Consider the following 15,272-nt stretch of genomic DNA (forward strand, 5'->3'; position numbering starts at 1 on the left):
GGGTGCTTTCCAGGTGGAAGTATTCTGCACCTTGTTACTGAGGCAGGCTGCTCTGGACCCGAAGCCCTGGGCCACCTGCCTTGCACCCTGGCCCCTTCAGAGCCAGGCGGGGCCATCCTGCTGCAGCCCGATCCACCAGCCCCTCCAACCCCCGGCCCCTGCAGCCTCGGAATCTCCTCCAGAATTCTCTTTATGTCCTTGGTAGGCCAAGAACTACTCTAAATAACAGGGAAAAGAAAGCTGGGTGGGCATCGTCCCAGGGGAACAGGTGACCAATGCCCAGAGAGGTGGTTGCAAGGGCATCACGCAGCACCTCCGTGCAGTAAAAACCTGGACAGGTTTCAGGGTCCATCAGCCAACTCTTGGGTGTCCAGATGCTGGTGGTTAAATCTAGAATGATGTAGGGTCCAGAGCTGGGCCTCCCACCCTCACCTCCACTCAGTACCCATTTCCCCGCCCCACTGACAGTGTGCCTGGCTGGGCTCCCAGGGCATCTGGGCCGGAAGAGGATGTTGCAGCTGGACTAGGAGAGTGGAGGCTCAGGAGGGCCTGTGCTGGGGCCCCACCTCACCCTCTAGGAGACCCAGAGCAGCAAAGAGAGAGGCCGAGGAGATGCACTTCCTGGGGACACGGTGACAGTCACCTCACCTTGTCACCTCCTTGGGTGAACAGCCAGCAACCTCTAGTAGGAAGAACTCCTAGCAGAAGCGACCTGGGTCCCAGGCAGGGCTGAGGGACTCAAGCAGCTGAGCGGGCCCCCTGGAGTATGGGATTCCGGGTGGGGGCGGGGGACGTTGGAGGAGGTTTCGGAGATGAAGGGGCGCGAAGCCCCCTGTGGATGTGCCTGGGCTGTATCCTGCTCTCCCCACGAGGGAAGGGTCTCCTCCCCTTGAATCCCTCTCATCCACCTCACCCGCCTCCCTCATCAACGTCGCTCCCGCGGGCAGCTCGAAAGATGCTGTGGTTGCGGCGGGGAGGCAGAGACAGACGCTCGGCGTGCGGCGGCCACCCGAGCCCAGGTCGGAGCCCCTGGGGCATCTGGGGCCGAGGGCGCAGGAGGAGCGGGGGGCGGGGGGGGACCGGCGGTTGGCAGCGTGCTCGCCCAGGAGGGGCTGGGGAGGGGGGCGTGGCAAGCGAGGCGCTCCGTCCTTTCCTCTGCGGCGGGATCTGTGCAGACACCCTGCCCTCCCCCGCCCCCTCGGAAGCGACTGGGCAACAAGTTAAACTTGGGGGGAGGGCCGGGAATGGCCGTCCCGGCGGCGCCGAAGCCCGAAGCCCATAGGTGGCCCCGGAGCGGCGACGGCCTGGGCTGAAGGCCTGGACATCCGAGGCGGGAGGCGCGGGGGCCAGGGACGCGCAGGACCACCGGTCCCAGGCGTCTCCTCCGCGTGGCCGACTCACGGGAATCCGGGAAAGCGGAAAGTACCAGTTCCAGCAGGGAGGCGTGGCAACTGGGAGGCGGAGCCCGTGGGTGGGGCGAGGGGAAGGCCGTCCCCTCCGGTCAGAAGCTCCCCTCCGATTGGCTGTGAAGTCAGAAACTCCTCATCGAATGGGGCCCGGGGGTCGACGGGTAGCCACGCTTGGAAGTGTGACCGCAGTTGTCCGCTCGTCCGCAGAGGCGTCGCGATGGTGCCCCGGGAGCGCGCTGTCCTGGCGGTGCTGCCGCTGTTCGCGGCGCAGGTGGGACGGCGGCGGAGGGTCTCCGGGGAGGGAGGACTCTGAGAACGGTAAGGGGGCTGTGGCCTGAGCGCGCGTCCGGAACGAGGATGACGCGGGCGGCGGGACATCCCGCATCCGGATTCCCATCCCGAGCAGGTCGCAACGGGAAGTTTCCTGGACCCAAAGGCCCAGGCGGGGCCGATCCCGCTGCACATCCTTGGTGACTGAGCGCGGGGAGCCCCAGTGGAAGGAGGTGGGGGGCATGCGGAGGGGCGGGGCTGCGGAGGGGCGGGGCTGCGGGGGGGCTGAGTGTGTGTGTGTGTGTGTGTGTGTGTGTGTGCACATTCAAATATATAATACAAAGATGTACACGTTCAGATACACATACACACTCAGATCCCCGTTCCCAACCCATAGACAATATCCTTTTTTTTTTTTTTTTTTTTTTTTAAATTTTATTTATTTATTTATTTATGGCTGCGTTGGGTCTTCGTTTCTGTGGGAGGGCTTTCTCTAGTTGCGGCGAGCAGGAGCCACTCTTCATCGCGGTGCGCGGGCCTCTCACTATCACGGCCTCTCTTGTTGCGGAGCACAGGCTCCAGACGCGCAGGCTTAGTAGTTGTGGCTCACGGGCCCAGTTGCTCCGCGGCACGTGGGATCTTCCCAGACCAGGGCTCGAACCCGTGTCCCCTGCATCGGCAGGCAGATTCTCAACCACTGCGCCACCAGGGAAGCCCAGACAATATCCTTTCTTAACACAGTCTATATGCAACAGGTGAAAAAATTAACTATAGACTAGAAAAAATCAAATACTAAATTCCAGAGGATTACTACCACAAAGGGTCTAGTTCTGACCATGCAAATAAAATAGGCGTCCACCATCGAAGTAGTCAACAAATCCACATGCATTTGGGAACTAAAGAACATATTCCCCCCAAATAATACTGCTGTGTATCGCGAGTGGAACAGCACGGAGATGCTCCCCCGAGGAAGCCCACCCCGACGAGGGAGGCAGTGCTCCGGGTTGGCGGGTGACTGCCACTCCTTGTTCAGGGGTCTCGGTGTCTGCTTCCATCAGGAGCAGAGGTATCTTTTGATAATGCCAATCTTCTCTTTCTGATTGAAGGTGACCATGGCAACCGGGGAGACCCGGTGTAAACCGGGCGAGTATGAGGTTACCGGCCTTTGCCACTCCAGCAAACTCTGCCCGGCTGGTGAGTCTGGGACCACTTACAGAGCCTTCCGGGGCAGACCCCTGCCTGGGAGGAGGGAGGCCTCAGTCCCTTTGAGCAGAGCTGGGGGCTGCCTGTGGGGTGGGAGGGCCTCTCCTGGGCAGCTGCCCAGTGCCCCACCTCTGCACCCACCTTGGGGGCTCTCGTGTGAACAGAGTGGTGTGTGCTTGTTTTGAGATGGGTGAGGTGAGTTCAGCAGGGCTTGGAGGACAGAAGTGGGGATGCGTGCCCAGGCTGGACACGCCCACCTTCCCACCCGCACCCCATCCACACTCAGACAGATGTGCCCACGTGATCAATGAAAGTCCCTTCACGGCCTCCTCTTTTAAGGGTCCAGCCACACACCTGTACCATCACCATGGGCATCATCCACTCACACACACCTGCACACGTGCCTCATTTTATCCAGGCAAGTGTGCCTTCCGGGCTCCTGGTTCAGAGACCAAACGCCCAAAACCTGGACACTCAGCCCCATATCCTCCCCACACACGCCTGCACACCCACCAGTACACACACTACATACAGTTATACACACACATCCATGCATTCACACGCACACCTACATGAACCACATGTAGGAAGGAAAGGGACACGGTTGGTCCAACATGAAATCTCGTGACCTCTGCCCAACATCCACATACTGCATGGCATCAGTAAAAGCCAAGGGGCAATTCAGGTCCCCGGTTTCTGGGACACCTGTGGCCTCGGATCAGTCCAGAATGTTCCAAGGAGAGGGGTGGGTACTGTGCAGGTGGTCTGGCCTCCAGGTGCCTTGGGACCTCCTCATGCAGAGACCTCAGAGACCAGGCGGGGTCTGCGGCAGAGCAGGACAGCCCTGGACACCCACCTCCCCTCCGTGTACCACCTGCCACAGGCCACTACGTCAGCAAATACATAGACCAGGACCACAGCATCAGAGAGTGCAGGGAGTGCGAGTCTGGAACCTTCCGGGCCCACCCCAGTGAGGAGAGCAGCTGCGTGCCGTGTTCCCAGTGCCGGGAGGGTGAGTGGGTTGCCGTCCAGGCAACGTGCCCCCATCGACTGGCCCTGTGGGAACCTCCCCAAAGGAAATGATCACAGAGGAACACGGGGATGGGGCTGCCAGAGCAGGCATCACAAAGTGCTTGTTTTTATCATGACGCTGTGTGTATTGGCTAAAGAATCAACCTACAGGTCATTAGGATTTCAGAGTTGCTATGTGTAAGGACGATATACAGAAGTTCTTCTAAATCTCTGTATATCGGTGACATTGTTTTTTAAAATGTAATTGAAAAATACCACTTGCATTAGCAAAAGAAAACGAAACAAACAAGATTCTTTGGAATAAATCTAGCAAAGCATGCATAAATGTGTAAGTGAACAAACAACATTTAAGGAAATCTAAATATGGAGAGAAATACCACAAGAGAGTAAGCAAGAAGGCTCAACGTTTTGTTGGGGTTTTTTTGGGCCGCACGGTGTAACTTGCAGAATCTTAGTTCCTGACCAGGAACTGAACCTGGGCCACAGCAGTGACAGCGCCGCGTCCTGACCACTGGACAGATAGGGATCTCCCTCAGTGTTTTCAAAGTATCAGTTTTCCCAGGGATGGTTCTTAGATTTAGTGCATTCCCAATGAAAATCCCAACAGAACGTATCAACTTATCATGCCATACACCTTAAGTAGATACAATTTTTATTTTTAAAAAGTAAACTATCCCAATAGGAGATTTCATAAAAGTGGCTATGCTGACAGTTGCCAAAACAGCTTCCTTCTTTCCTAAAGGGGGAAAACAAGACAGCACACTGGCTCCCCCAAGTACTAGGACTCTGTACAGAGAGACAGTTCAGCAGTGTGATATTCACGTGGGGGTGGACAGTGGGCCCCGTGGAAATAGCCCCGTAGATGTGAAATGTGGGGTGTGGCCCCTTGACCGAGCCCGTCACAGGCGAAAGGGCGGAATCCCCCCGTGATGCTGGGAGAGACCCTTCATTGTCCACACCGAGTAGAGCTCTTCTGTTCTTCGTGGGGCAGACGAGATGGACAGAATGATTTGGGGGTGTTCCTGAGCAGTTGGCCCTGTGCCCCAGCCCAGACGGCTGGGGCACCCACGGGCCCCTCCACAGACACTCCAGATGCAGGGGATGAGGTCTGGCTGGTCCCCGTCTCCATCCCTGCTGGGGAAGGAGGGGGGTGAAGATTCTGAGGCTTTGACTGTGAACCTGGACGTGGCCGGCGTGGGCAGGACAGAGTCCAGGCCCCGGTGACTGACCCTCGGCCTTCCCTCCAGCAGATCAGGAGGTGGTGACTGAATGCTTCCCAACCAGCGACCGGCTATGCCAGTGCAAGCAGGGCAGCTTCTACTGCGACTCCAAGCACTGCACGGAGAGCTGCTTCCGGTGCAAAAGGTGTTGGCCTGGGGTGTGTGAGCTGAACAAACAGGCCTGGGCGTGGGTTCCCCTCCTCCATTCACTGCCTGTTTGGCTTTGGGCCACTTATTCTTCCGCCCCCTTCCTGGAGCCTCCGTTTTCCCGTGTGTAAAATGGGGCTAATGGTAGCACCTGCCCCATAGAGGTGTCCTGAAATGAAGTCAGACAAGTCACCTGGATGTTTCCACCTGGTGACGGACTGGAGTCAGTGCTCATTCCTTCCTTCAGGTATGATCATGAGCCCCGCTGTGGCCTGCAGGTCATATGGCAGGCCTGGCGCCCCCAGCCATGGTGGAGACCGTCCCAACACCTATACAGTGACAAGCCCGTGAGGGACAGAGGGGATGCTAGAGACAGGTCTGTAGAGCAGAGGCCCCGTGAGGGAGGGAGGGAGGAAGCTCCAGGCAAAGAAAACCACAGGCAGAGAGGACGGCAGTACCACGCCCTGAGGCAGGGTGGGATGCCCACTGTCACGGTAAGAGTTTCCTGGGGCTGCTGTAACAAAGCACCACAAGTGGGTGGCTTTTAATAAACAACAGAAATGTATTCTTTCACGGTTCTGGAGACCAGAAGTCCGAAATCAAGGTGTCAGCAGCCCGTGCTCCCTCCGAAGACTCTCAGGGAGGAATTTCCCTCGCTTCCTCAGCTTTCCATGTTGCCGGCAGTCCTTGGCGCTCCTTGGCTTGTAGACGCATCACTTCAATCTCTGCTTCCGCCTCCAAGTGGTCTTCTCCCTTTGTGTGTCTGCATCTTCACGTGGCCTTCTCTCTACCTGCGTACAATTTCCTTCTTGTAAGGATGCTGGTCATTGATTCAGGCCCACCCTGATCCAGTATGACCTCATCTTAACACGATTACATCTGCAGAGACCCCATTTCCAAATAAGGTAGCATTCTGTGGTTTCGGGTGGGCATAGATTTTGGGGGGACTTTGGGGAAGACATTTACAGTGGTAAAGCCACTTGTAAAATTGCTCACATTTGTAGACTCTTAAATACAACTCAGACCATGTTAAACTGTTGGCTCGGGAACCGGACAAGTCCAAAGTAAGGACTGCCCTCAGGTCTGGTTTGATCAGGGCTCTGGCTTCTCTGGACTTGCTTGCCTGTCCCCTTCTCCGTGAGCTTCATCTTTAGGCTGACTTCCCTCTTGGTAGACATATGGCTACAGCAGGTCCAGTCCTCATGGCCACACACATCTCTATCCGGGAACAGAGACAGAGGGAGGCTATATATCCCCTATATATCAGAGAATCCCCAAGCTTTATTCTCATTGAGCCAATTTGGGCCAGATAGCCCGGGAAATGCCAGACACTGATGGCCTGAAGCCTGGTGGGGCAGCACAGGACGCGGGGCCGGTCCCTCTAACCCCTGACCGGTGGGTTTTAAGAAGGATGCTTTGGGCCGGGCCTGGGCGGGGAGAAGTAATCCGCAGGGTTTCTTTATTCTTCCTCTCAGGTGTGAAGACAGCACCATCCTTCAACCCTGCAACGCCACAAGGGATACAGTTTGCGCCGTAAAAATTCATCCAGAGGCTGGTAAGGGTCTGATTCTGTCTCTTAAATCCATAAAAGTAAAAAGTTGAGGCTCTGTGGGCCCTAAGGTCCCTGTTGTCACAACTCAGCTCTGCTGCTGTTGCTTGGCTGTGTGTGAATAAAACTTTATTTATAGCAGTGGGCAGTGGGCGGGATTTGGCCCATGGGTCACCGTTCATACACTCCTGTCTTGAGTAAACAAATAGAATCCTTGGGGACAAGCTGTGGCTCTGCCATCCTTGTCCCCATGTTGGGGCCGTGTTGGCTCAGGCACTATTCTTTTTTTTATTATTGATTTACAATATTATGTTAGTTTCTGGTGTACACAAAGTGATTCAGTTTTATATATATATACATATATATATATATACATACACATATTCTTTTTCAGATTCTTTTCCATTATGGTTTATCCCAGGATACTGAATATAGTTCCCTGTGCTATACAGTAGGACCTTTTTGTTGGTCTATTTTATATATAGTAGTGTGTATCTGTTAATCCCAAACTCCTAATTTATCCCCCCCTCATCCCCCCTTACCCTTTGGTAACCATAAGTTTGTTTTCTACGTCTGTGAGTCTGCCTCTGTTTACTAAACATGTTCATTTGTGTCGTATTTTTAGATTCCACAGGTAAGTGATTTCATGCGGTATTTGTCATTCTCTCTCTGACTTACTTCACTTCATGTGATCATCTCTAGGTCCATCCAGGTCACTGAAGATGTCTTGCCCATTTTTATATTCGGTTGTCTGGGGTTTTCATTTTCTTATTTTTGATGATTATTTATAAACATTGGTAATTATTTATAAGCTTGGGATACAAGCCCTTTGTATTGGATATCTGCACCCACCTCTGCCCCCGAGGGTGCCTTTTTACTCACTTTATGGGGTCTCTTGTGGACAGAGGACCTTCATTTTTTTTTTTTTTTTAAAGAATGTTTTTGCTTATTTCTTTTAAATTTTATTTATTTGTTTATTTATGGCTGTGTTGGGTCTTCGTTTCTGTGCGAGGGCTTTCTCCAGTTGTGGCAAGTGGGGGCCACTCTTCATCGCGGTGCGCGGGCCTCTCACCATCGCGGCCTTTCTTGTTGCGGAGCACAGGCTCCAGACGCGCAGGCTCAGTAATTGTGGCTCACGGGCCCAGCTGCTCCTCGGCATGTGGGATCTTCCGGGACCAGGGCTCGAACCCGTGTCCCCTGCATTGGCAAGCGGATTCTTAACCACTGCGCCACCAGGGAAGCCCCGGTCCTTCATTTTAATGAGATCAAGTTTGTGGCTGTTTTCCGCTATGGTTGGTGCTCTTCCTCTCCAGGGTGAGAAATCTCTGCTCACCCGGAGAAAGTATTCTGTTATGTGACCTGCCAGCAGCTTCGTGGTCTTACCTTTCTCTTTTTCACTCTACATGAACCTGGAATTGGTGTTTTGCGAGGTGTGAGGTAGGGGTCTAGGTTCAGTGTATGTTTTCCCACTGCACATATCGACTACCCCGTTTTGTGTTTTGAAGACGATCCCTCCCCCGCCCTCAGTGTTACTTGGTCATAACTGAGCGCCGTGTCCATCTGGGCTTCCTATCTGTCTGTTCTGGGGCCAGTGCCACTTTCCTGCCAGCCTTGATGTTGGAGCTGAAGTCCCCCTTGCCTCCTTCCACAAGGTCGTCAGGCCACCCTTGGACTCAGCACATCCACTGAGATTTAAGAATCAGCTTGTCAGTTTTCTTATGTTTTAAATAACATGCAAGGACCTTTTTTCTTTAAATTTTTACTGGAGTACAGTTGGTTTACAATGTGTTAGTTTCAGGTGTACAGCAAAGTGAATCAGTTATGCATATACATATATCCACTCTTTTTTAGATTCTTTTCCCATATAGGGCATTACAGAGTATTGAGTAGAGTTCCCTGTGCTATACAGTAGGTCCTTATTAGTTATCTATTTTATATATAGTAGTGTGTATGTGTCAATCCCAATCTTCCAGTTTATCCCTCCCCCCCTTACCCCTGGTAACCATAAGTTTGATTTCTGCATCTGTAACTCTGTTTCTGTTTTGTACATAAGTTCATTTGTACCCTTTTTATAGATTCCACATATGAGTGATATCATATGATATTTGTCCTTCTCTGTCTGACTTACTTCACTCAGTATGACAATCTCTAAATCCATCCATGTTGCTGCAAGTTGCATTATTTCATTCTCTTTTATGGCTGAGTAATATTCCATTGTATATATACCACATCTTCTTTATCCATTCATCTGTTGATGGACATTTAGGTTGTTTCCATGTCCTGGCTATTGTAAATAGTGCTGCAGCGAACACTGGGCTGCATGTATCTTTTTGAATTATGGTTTTCTTCAGATATATGCCCAGGAATGAGATTGCTGGATCGTATGGTAGTTCTATTTTTAGTTTTTTAAGGAACCTCCATACTGTTCTCCAATATGGCTGTACCAGTTTACGTTCCCACCAACAGTGTAGGAGGGTTCCCTTTTCTGCACACCCTCTCCAGCACTTACTGTTTGTAGAATTTTTTGATGATGGCCATTCTGACCGGTATGAGGTGATAGCTCATTGTAGTTCTGATTTGCATTTCTCTAATAATTAGTGATGTTGAGCATCTTTTCATATGCTTTTTAGCCACCTGTATGTCTTCTTTGGAGAAATGTCTATTTAGATCTTCTGCCCATTCTTCGATTGGGTTGTTAGTTTTTTGATATTGAGCTGCATGAACTATTTGTATATTTTGGAGATTAATCCCTTGGCAGTTGCTTCGTCTGCAAATATTTTCTCCCATTCTGAGGGTTGTCTTTGTGTTTTGTTTATGGTTTCCTTTGCTGGGCAAAAGCTTTTCAGTTTAATTAGGTCCCATTTGTTTATTTTTGTTTTTATTTTCATTACTGTAGGAGGTGGCTCAGAAAAGATCTTACTGTGATGTATGTCAAAGAGTGTTCTGCCTGTGTTTTCCTCTAAGGGTTTTATAGTATCTGGCCTTACATTTAGGTCTTTAATCCATTTTGAGTTTATTTTTGTGTATGGTATTAGAGAGTTTTCTACTCTCATTCTTTTACGTGTAGCTGTCCAGTTTTCCCAGCACCACTTACTGAAGAGGCTATCTTTTCTCCATTGTATATTCTTGGCTCCTTTGCCATAGATTAGGTGACCATAGGTGCGTCGGTTTTTCTCTGCACTTTCAATCCTGTTCCATTGATCTATAATTCTGTTTTTGTGCCAGTACCGTACTGTCTTGAATACTATAGTTTTGTGGTATAGTCTGAAGTCAGGAAGCCTGATTCCTCCAGCTCCATTTTTCTTTCTCAAGATTACTTTGGCTATTCGGGGTCTTTCGTGTTTCCATATACATTGCAAAAATTTTTCTTCTAGTTCTGTGAAAAATGCCACTGGTAATTTGATAGGGATTGCATTGAATCTGTAGATTGCTTTGGGTAGTATAATCATTTTCACAATATTGATTCTTCCAATCCAAGAACATGGTATATCTGTCCATCTGTTTGTGCCGTCTTTGATTTCTTTCATCAGCATCTTATAGTTTTCTGAATACAGGTCTTTTGCCTCCTTATTCCTAGGTACTTTATTCTTTTAGATGTGATGGTAAATGGGATTGTTTCCTTGATTTCTCTTTCTGATCTTTCATTGTTGGTGTATAGGAATGCAAGAGATTTCGGTATATTTATTTTGTATCCTGCAACTTTACCAAATTCATTGATGAGCTCTAGTAGTTTTCTGGTAGCATCTTTAGGGTTTTCTATGTATAGTATCATGTCATCTGCAAACAGTGACAGTTTTATTTCTTCTTTTCCAGTTTTTATTCCTTTTATTTCTTTTTCTTCTCTGATTGCCGTGGCTAGGACTTCCAAGACTATGTTGAATAATAGTGGTGAGAGTGGACATCCTTGTCTTGTTCCTGATCTTAGAGGAAGTGCTTTCAGCTTCTCAGCATTGAGTATGATGTTTGCTGTGGGTTTCTCGTATATGGTCTTTATTATGTCGAGGTGGGTTCCCTCTATAACCCACAAACACTTTTGAAGGCTATTATAACACCAGAGCAGAAGGCAGAATGAGGAAGGGCCTGATCAGAGAATAAAGAAGAGCCTTTAAGCAGAACAGTGGCACCACATGAAAGACTCGCTCCTTCCTCCTCTGTCCTTGGTGACAGATTGCATCAGGTGGCCGAGCATCCATGGCTCTGAAGGGCCCGCCCCCCCCCCCCCGTGTCTGTGCCTCCACGGCTCCTGTTGGCGCTGGGAGCTTAGCAGGGCGAGACGGAGACACCCCAGTGGTCACGCCAGAGGTCTCCCCAGGGTGGACCCTGCCCTGTCCCTTGGGCCAGCGTGGCCCGGCCCTACTGCCATGAGGACTGGCCATCCACCCCCTCCTCCCAGCCTCCTCCGGGCTCTGCCTGCTGCTGACCCAGGAGTAAATCCTGCAGCTGCGACCACTCACACCTGAGCCCCATCCCAGGATGCCAGGGCCTCTTGCTGCTCTGCTGGCAGGTCAGACCTCCTGCTGCTTCCAAGGACGTGAGCAATAGCCCAGGGCCTCTGAGCCCAGGTCCTGTCTGAGCCTGTCGTGCCTCCTGCTGGGGAGGTTCGTGGCGACAGTCATCGAGAGAGCACTTCGGGGCCTGGAGAACGGCGGTGCTGCCACCACGCCCGAGAGCAGCACGTCACTTGGATGAGGTGAGCGTGCCTGACCCTGCGACAGCATTCTCCGTTTTGCCTCCTTGCAGGAAACCTAAAGTGGTTGTGGATCCCCCTTGCTGTGGCTATGGGCCTTTCCATCGCCACGGCCATCATCATCGCCACCTTTCGCCACTATAGAAGAAGAGGTAAATCAGAGTCACGTTGATCCTTGAGGAAACCGGGTCAGCAAGAGCGTCAGGAGCTCAGAAACGGGGGCCTGGGGTCAGTGGTTCCTGACGGGAGCCTCTCGTTTGAACACAGCTCTGTTCGCTTTCCATCTCGGGGGGCCCCGCGTGTGTCTGAGCTCAGAGCCGCCTGCTGCGTGCTCCCCGACGTGCAGGGCTTGAGACCAGAATCGCAGGCAGCTGCTGGGGACGGGTGTCCAGGGTGCCGGGGGCCGGGAAGCCAGGAGACACGGGTGCAGCTCCAGCCAGAGGGTCTTGGAGGAGGCGGTCCCTGGGTGCTAGGGAAGCTTACCAAGTAAGTGCCCCTCCTGTGTTTTCCCAGCTGCGTGGTTTTTCCAGTCGGTTGTCGGTTTTGTGAAACGTAAGTCCACTTTCTTGACTGTGAATTCAAGGCATTTCCTCTCCCCACAGAAGTCGCTGTAATAGTTAATATCAATTGTTTTCAGTTCTGTCTCTTCTTTTTGATTTGCAGAAAATCCAAAGGAGCCAGGCAGCCCTGTAAGTATCACCCTGGGATTTGTCCAGGGAAGCCCCAGGAGGGGGAGGGGTGGGGGGCAGCCCCAGGCCTTCCCCACTGCGTCCACACTTAGCCTGTGCAGTGGTGTCTGCGCCCACCTTAGCAGAGCCCTGGAACATGTGTGCTGGAAGACATAAATTCTACTGAGGCACAGGGGACAAAAGGCTTTCTTTTGTTTCTTTTGTTCAAAAAGAAAAGGTTGTTCTTTTCTTTTTGTTACTATAATCATATCCCAGGGCTGCTGAGACAGATCCCCATAGACGGGGGGCTTAAAACATTAGGAGCTTACTGTCCCACAGTTCTGGAGGCCAGAGATCCGAAATCAAGGGGTTGGCGGGTTTGGTCCCCTCGGAGCTCTAGGGGCGTGTCTTTCCTTGCTTCCCCTGGTTGGGGCTGGACTTGCTTGGCGCTCTTTGGCTTATGGGCGCGTCACTCCAGTTTCTGCTGTCTTGACACAGCCTCTCCCCGTGTGTCTCTGAATCTCTCTCCTTTTAAGGGCACTAGTCATAGGATACCGGTCCCACTTTTATCCAGTATGACCTCGGCTGAAGAGACCCTATTTCTAAATAGGTCCCATTCACAAGTACTAGGGATTAGGATGTGGATATATCCTTGGGTGCCCACCATTCAACCCACCACAGGCTTCTCTTGGGATCCCCCAAGGAGTCGGTGGCAGAGCAGGGACCTGACCCCGTGCAGTGTTCCTCTCTAAAACTGCACAGGCCTTGCTTACCTATCAGACAGTTGGCATTTCTTTCCCTAAAAGTGGCTTGGGAAGGGCCTGTCCTGCAGGCTCCTGTCACCAGAAGAAATGACTTTGTTCCGTAGTCACCTAGAAGCAGCCAGCCCAAGGAGATGCAGATGCCCATTGACCTTGAGAGGGGCCAACCAGCCCCTGGTGTGGAGACCAGGCCGCTGTCGGAGGTGGAGGACTCAGCCCTGGCGCCCAAGGCCAGGACCCGCCTGGGGCCCTCCAAGGACGCTGGGGAAATCTTTGAGCTACAGGAGCTGGGGGCCAAAGGAAGTCCAGCAGCCCCAGAGCAGACACTACAACAGACTCAAGCTCCCGAGGCCCCCAGGCCCCCAGGCCAAGCAGAGGTGTCCCCTTCCCTCCGCAGCCTGGAGCAGGTAAGTGGACCGTTGGGAGGGTCTGAATGATGACCAAGGCCCTGCTCGCTGAGCGCTTGCTGCGTGCAGGGCTCTGTGTGGTGCTCTTGCGGAGTTCTTGTCTGAGTTTCCTGAGGCTGATATAACAAAGTCCCACAGCCCAGAGGCAGGGAGGGGGGTGTTTAAACATCAGACTTTTATTGTCTCATGGTTCTGGAGGCTGGAAGTCGGAGATCAAGGTGTCGGCAGGGTCACTTCCCTCCGAGGGCTCTGAGGGAGAATCTGGTCCAGGCCTCTCCCAGCTTCTGGTGGTTTCCGGCAATCTGTGAGGTTCCTTGGCTTGGAGAAGCATCCCCCCATCTCTGCCTTCATCTTCACGTGGCCTTCTCCCTGTGTGTGAGTCGCTCTCCAAATTTCCCCTTTTTATAAGGACCCCAGTCATATTGGATTAGAGGCCACCCTAGTGACCTCATCTTAACTTTATCGTGAGCAACAACGCTGTTTCCAAATACGGTCATGGTCACAGGTACTGGGAGGACTTCTGAACCTTTGCAGGGACACAATTCAACCCATAACCTTCCCCAACCCTACCTGCTGTCTGAGGGTGTAACAGGGAAGAGCCAATTCTGACTCCATGTTGGATCTGTTTCTTTGACTTTAGCCTTTGCTTTTCATTGCTTTTGTTACTATAATCATACATAATGGCCTGCCTCAGGGAACCCTGCCCCTCTGCCTGAAAGTTAAACTAAAGTGCCTCTGTTCATCTCACAGGAAGACAATCTGACCCTGCCCACCTGTGAATGGCTGCAAGAAAGAAGAAATTCATGCATCCCCTCCTCAAGGATGGTCATTCCAGGAGATGATTTGCAAGACTGATGGTCCTCTTTACTTCCCCACCGCCTCTCCCTCTCTATTCTGCCTTTTTACTTTACTTCCCTGTCTGATTCTATAAAAGAAACTGGAATCCAGACCCTGATAAGGTGGTTATTTTGAGACATAAGTCTGCCATCTTCTCGGTCTGCCGGCTTTCCGAATAAAGTCGTATTCTTTGTCTCAACACCTCGTCTCTGACTTATTGGCCTGTGTGCGGTGAGCAGGGCGAGCTTGGGCTCGGTAACAAGGGGACCGTGGCACCAAGGCGGGGCAGAGGCTCAGCGTGTGTCCTCGCTGGGCCCCGGGGCTGGGAAACAGCAGGACCGAGGAGGCACAGCCCACTGGTGCTGGACCCTGCAGCCTCCTGCGCTGTCAGCAGAGCTGGGCCAAGCACCTCCTGGGTGCTGGGCTTGGCATCTGGAGAACACGGGGCTGCAGGGGCAGGGTGTGGGACGGATCCCGAGATGGGTGGGATGGTCCCCGGGTGGGCCGTGTCCAGCCGTGCACAGCAGGAAGCGACGGTTCCCATCCTCCGCTGTGGGGCTGCTGGGGGCTTTCCCGAGTGGGTGACACCTGAATGGGGTTTGACGAATGATCAGACACCCACTAAGTGGCCCCGGGAGGGAGGGCCAGGGTTGCTGAGTGGTGAGGAACCCTAAGGCAGGGCAAGGTCAGGGGTTGAAGAAAGGGGAGACTGGGAGGAGATCGTGGACCCCTGGGCCACCCTTGCACAGCCACAGGGCTTGAGAAGTCCGGAGACTGTAGGTTCCATGGGTTGTGTGCCCTTATGCATCATTTCAGGGAGCCGGCCTGTGACTTTTGTCGGATTCTCCAGGGCTCCCGAGACGAATAAAATGCAGAAGTTGGGGCCCCTGCCGAGGGTCAGGTCAGGGTGACGTTCTGGTCCCTGGGTGTCCCTCCGGGGCTGTGCTGTAACAGGGCAGCTGTTCGTACCCTTTTAACCAGCCATGGGACAGAGCGGTGAGTCCTTGCCGGCCATGGGCAGAGGCAGAGCTGAGATTTGAACCATGTGGTCAAGCTCCTGGCCTCAGGCCCCGGCATCTTGA

At 52.5% G+C, this 15,272-nt stretch overlaps 1 protein-coding gene across 1 annotated transcript; it reads left to right on the forward strand.

Annotated features, from left to right (window-relative positions):
• The first annotated feature begins 1,562 nt into the window (after positions 1–1,562).
• On the forward strand, positions 1,563–14,387 carry LOC118899419 (tumor necrosis factor receptor superfamily member 26-like). The gene is made up of 10 exons (XM_036861131.1): positions 1,563–1,680; positions 2,786–2,873; positions 3,766–3,894; positions 5,165–5,279; positions 6,757–6,836; positions 11,571–11,669; positions 12,031–12,069; positions 12,181–12,206; positions 13,054–13,353; positions 14,104–14,387. Exons 1-10 carry the CDS (start codon positions 1,627–1,629, stop codon positions 14,206–14,208), a joined length of 1,035 nt encoding a protein of 344 aa, XP_036717026.1. The 5' UTR covers positions 1,563–1,626; the 3' UTR covers positions 14,209–14,387.
• The last annotated feature ends 885 nt before the right edge of the window (positions 14,388–15,272 follow it).

Source organism: Balaenoptera musculus, chromosome 8, assembly GCF_009873245.2.
Source record: "Balaenoptera musculus isolate JJ_BM4_2016_0621 chromosome 8, mBalMus1.pri.v3, whole genome shotgun sequence".
NCBI lineage: Eukaryota > Metazoa > Chordata > Mammalia > Artiodactyla > Balaenopteridae > Balaenoptera > Balaenoptera musculus.